Genomic DNA, 5,000 nt, shown 5'->3' with positions numbered 1-5,000 from the left:
TGTGTGTGTGTCTATGTGTGAGTGAGTGTGGCATATGTGTGTGCGTGTGTGTGTGTGTGCATCTGTGTGTGTGTGTGTGTGTGCATGCAAGTTTGTGTGTGTGTGTGTGTGTGTGTGTGTGTGTGTGTGTGTGTGTTTGTGTGTGTGTGAGACATATGAGCCTCTCCCTCTCTCTGATTGCTCAGAGATGCTGTGTGTGTTGTTGTTGAGTCGTGTGAGTTCTGATCCCTCATGTATAATTGCTGAGCTGCTGATAGTGATGATGGGACGAGAGCCCCCGTTGTGTGGAAGCACTGAGTCGGGATCAGGCCTAAGGCTAATGTTACTGCACAGACATCAGTCACCTGGGACAGAGAGAGAGAGGGAGGGAGAGAGAGAGAGAGGGGGGGGGAGAGGAATGGAGAGAGGGATGGGGAGAGAGAGAGAGAGAGGGGGGAGAGAGGGATAGAGAGAGAGGGAGAGAGGGATGGAGAGAGGGATGAAGGAACAGAGAAATCGAGAAAGGGAAGGATACAGATATGGAGTAATGAAGGGATAGAGAGGTAGAGGGATGGAGTGATGGAAAGATGGAAGGACAGACAGATTAAGAGAGTGAGGGATAGAGGGATAGAGAGATGGAGAGAAGGAGGGAGATAGAGATTGATAAACAGAAGGATTGAGAGCTGCAAGAGCTGAGAGTGGGAAGGAGTGATGCAAAGATGGAAAGATACAGGAATGACGAGATGTAGAAATGGAAGGGTAGAGTCATGGAGAGATGGATGTGTGTCTGATGGACGTGGTCAGTAGCTCTCAGCCCAGTCCAGATGGATTAGAGTCCGAGTCAGGAGGAGTGTGTGTGTGTGTGTGTGTGTGTGTGTGTGTGTGTGTGTGTGTGTGAGAGCAGCATGTGCTCTGCTCCACAGCACTCAGTAATTAAAAGCACTCCTTTCTTCTCCTCTCTCATCACAGAGTGCTTCCACTGACCTCATTTACTCTTATCCATTACTCTCAGCGTGTGTGTGTGTGTGTGTGTGTGTGTGTGTGTGTGTGTGTGTTTGTGTGTGAGAGCTAAATGGGCTGAAGTGGGTGCTGAATGGGCTCAGGTTCTTCCTCCTGTCACTGACGGTTGATGAATGAATGGCTGGATGTGCTGCCTGTTGAAATATGCCACTGCCTACACATATTCAGGGCTGTGTGTACTGTGTATGTGTGTCATTGTGTGTGTGTGTGTGTGTGTGTGTGTGTGTGTGTGTGTGTGTGTGTTAGACTAAATTGGTTGGCTGAATGTGCTGCATGTGGAAATCCACCTCCACATTTTCAGGGTGGCAGAATTTTGTGGTGTGATTGCTGAGCTTTTTACTGTGTAGAATCAAATGTTCAGAGCTCAGGAAATGATGCAATTTCCTGTTGCGTTGTGATTGGCTATGTCCTTGCTCAGGCACACACTACTTCCGGGGCATCAACAACAGCCAGCAGCCGTGGGGCAGCAGCAGTGGCCGCAAGAAGCACAACCTACGACCTCTGAACCCTACGGAGGAGGGCCTGGCCAGCATACACAGTGTGCTGTTCCGGAAAGATCCGACGCTGTGGCGTGCTGCGCTGCTCTACTACACTGTCCACCAGGCCAGCCGCATGTCCTTCGCCCAGCTCTTCCAGGACCTCGGCCGCTTCGTGCAGGACCCCAACACGCGCTGGGACTACTGCGTGCGCGCCAAGAGGGGGCAGACCGACACATCACAGCCAGGTGAGGAGGGTAGAGCACAGCAACAGCAACAACAACAACAACAACAACAACACACCCACCCCCACCACAACAACAACAACAACACCAACACACCCACCACAACAACAACAACAACACCAACAACACACCCATCACAACAACAACAACAACACCAACACACCCACCACAACAACAACAACAACAACACCAACACACCTACCACAACAACAACAACAACACCCACCACAACAACAACAACAACAACAACAACACACCCACCACAACAACAACAACAACAACACCAACACACCCACCACAACAACAACAACAACACCAACAACACACCCATCACAACAACAACAACAACACCAACACACCCACCACAACAACAACAACAACACCAATAACACACCCACCACAACAACAACAACAACAACAACAACACACCCACCACAACAACAACAACACCAACACACCCACCACAACAACAACAACAACACCAACAACACACCCACCACAACAACAACAACAACAACAACAACACACCCACCACAACAACAACAACAACAACACACCCACCACAACAACAACAACAACAACACAAAAATGACGGAGCACAAGATAGCATACGTTATCTTGCCTGAATTCAGGCGTGGCTGGCTGCAGAGCTGTCCCCAACCCAAAGCCAGCCTTCCTTATAGTCAAGTCAAGTCAGTTTTATTTGTATAGCGCATTTAACGTGCACAGAGTGCAACCCAAAGCGCTCCACATATAAGACATTGTCAATGACACATAGACTAACAAAGACAATAGCGGACGGAGCGGCGTAGTCGCCAGCGTACCCGTGACACCAAGACAGAACTACATTTAAGAAATAACAAACACAGATGCCGGACGGAGCAGCGTAGTCGCCAGCGTTCCCGTGACACTAAGACATACAAGACAGATAACACAGCAAATTGAAAATAAATAAATAAAATCATAAAAATCATGTTAAAATTAGTCCAATTTCCAACCGGCTGAAAAAGTCCAAGGGCAATGATGACCCGCGTGAAACTGCCAATGCAAGACCAACAAAGTTCACTGACCAACTCAGAGAATTTACTGGCAGTCTGGAGAGCAGAGCACCGGAAGAACAACAGTCTGAAGTCATGATGGGCGATCTTCCTGCTGATCAGCAGCTCGGTGGCTTTAGCAAGGACCGTTTGTTGCTTCATGGCTCCCGACGTCACCATCAGAGCTCCCCACCTCAGCACTCAATCCAGACTGCAGGCACCCAGCGTCAGAGGCTACCGTTACGTTAACGGGCAGCTCGCAGGTCAGCCGCAGCTCGGTGGTCGTGGCAGCTGCAGATCTCTCGCAGAGTAGGCCCATTGCCCTGAGCAATCTTTCCGTCCAGACGAGTCCAGACAGAGGATATGTGCAGCGTCAGATGGAAGAGGGACGGCTAGTCAAGGCAAGCTCATCAGCCCAGTCGAATAGAAACTAACGTTACCGTTAGTTATCAGACAGAAAAAAGGACCAAGAATAACACAAAACGATCCAAAATAACGTAAATAAAAGGTGAAAACATTAAACTTGACAAATAAATACAAAAATAAATAACAAAACATTACATAAAATTAGGAACATTACATAAAAACAAACAAAAACATGATGCCAGATGGAGCGGCGTGTCTCGCCAGCGTCCCCGTAACCTAGCAACTAGATCTTATTCAGCGTCCCCGTAACCTAGCAACTTATGATCTTATTCAGTTTTTCAGTGTCTCTGTCTGGCTGTAATGATACTGCCCCAACAGATGCCAGAAAAGAAAATTGCGCTTGCAACAACACTCTGATTAAACACAACTTTTTTTGTTGCAAATATTAAACTCATGCACAGCTTTTGAGTCTGATTTGATTCCATAGCCATAAGTCTAAAACTAAATATAAAGCCTTTAGAAGTCTATAAACAATTGGCAGTTGGGTGATAGCACAGTGTATTTCTTCTCAGTGTAATAAAATACAGCACAATTGTGTGTGTGTGTGTGTGTGTGTGTGTGAGGGGGGGGGGGGGGGGTGGGGGGCATTTACTAAGTAGTATCTAATAACCCTTTAATATGTAATAATCCTCCATCACATAAATGACTATGAGTGTGACAGAGAGACAGTAATCCACCCTGTAGTATAAAACACTCCCGTGCTGACATCCTCCTGACCCAAAACACACATACACACACACACACACACACACACAGACACACACTCTCTCGGCACAGTTCAGTGTGTGCCAAACAGTGTGAATGCCAGTGAGTGTGAACTTTGCTGCCAGCACAAATGCCAGCTCACCATCTCAAGGCCCTGGCCAGACACACACACACACACACACACACACTCTGGACACACACTCTGGACACCACCCAGGATGAACTCACAGAGCCCCATCTCAAAAGGAAGAGGAGTACACTCTCCTCTTCTCTATCCTCCCATCTGCTTACCTCTCCTCTCCTCTCCTCTCCTCTCCTCACTCATCTTCTCCTCTCCTCTTCTCTCCTCTCATCTCCTCTCCTCACTCATCTTCTCCTCTCATCTCCTCTCCTCACTCATCTTCTCCTCTCCTCTCCTCTCCTTTCCTCTCCTCTCATCTCCTCTCCTCACTCATCTTCTCCTCTCCTTTCCTCTCCTCTCATCTCCTCTCCTCACTCATCTTATCCTCTCCTCACCTCTCCTCTCCTCTCCTCACTCATCTTCTCCTCTCCTCTCCTCTCCTCTCATCTCGTCACTCATCTTCTCCTCTCCACTCCTTTCTTCTCTTCACTGATTCTCTCCTCTCCCCTCATCTTCTCTCCTCTCTTTTCTTCTGTCCTGTCCTGTCCTCTCCTCTTTTCTCCTCTCATCTCTCATCCTCTCCTCTCCACTCTCCTTCTCTCTTCTCCTCTCTTTTCCTCTCCTCTCCTCTCCCCTCATCTTCTCTCCTCTCCTCTCCTCTCCACTCTCCCCTCATCTTCTCTCCTCTCCACTGTCTCCTCCCAGGATGCTTCAGTAAGGACCAGGTGTACCTGGACGGCATCCTGAAGATCCTCAGGCATCGGGAGAAAATTGACTTTCCTCTGCTGATGGCACTGGGCAAGGTGAGGTCACAGCTGTCGCCCCCTAGAGGCGGGGAAGGGGATCAGTCTTCATCTGTATGGTTGATGGTACCCAGAGAATTTGATTTCTATATCCTATCATCTGTGCAGCACTGCTTCAGATGGTTGTACCAGATCTGTAGTACAGCCTGTTAGCACACTACTATTTTGTTATTAAGTCATGATTCCCA

At 48.3% G+C, this 5,000-nt stretch overlaps 1 protein-coding gene across 1 annotated transcript in view; it reads left to right on the top strand.

The window, feature by feature from the left end:
• Positions 1 to 5,000, top strand: part of matcap2 (microtubule associated tyrosine carboxypeptidase 2) — a 16,070-nt gene that overhangs the window by 9,598 nt on the left and 1,472 nt on the right. The window contains exons 5-6 of the mRNA XM_076301043.1: positions 1,418 to 1,723; positions 4,715 to 4,812. Coding sequence (XP_076157158.1) covers positions 1,418 to 1,723; positions 4,715 to 4,812 — 404 coding nt within the window. The remainder of the gene's footprint in view (positions 1 to 1,417; positions 1,724 to 4,714; positions 4,813 to 5,000) is intronic.

This window comes from Alosa pseudoharengus, unplaced genomic scaffold (genome assembly GCF_046254945.1).
Source record: "Alosa pseudoharengus isolate Yale_2024_CS ecotype anadromous, Long Island Sound unplaced genomic scaffold, YU_APseudo_1.1 YU_APseudo_1.1_scf_23, whole genome shotgun sequence".
In the NCBI taxonomy this organism is placed as follows: domain Eukaryota; kingdom Metazoa; phylum Chordata; class Actinopteri; order Clupeiformes; family Clupeidae; genus Alosa; species Alosa pseudoharengus.
Note: the sequence above shows the minus strand (reverse complement) of the source record. Positions and strands in the feature narration are given on the sequence as shown.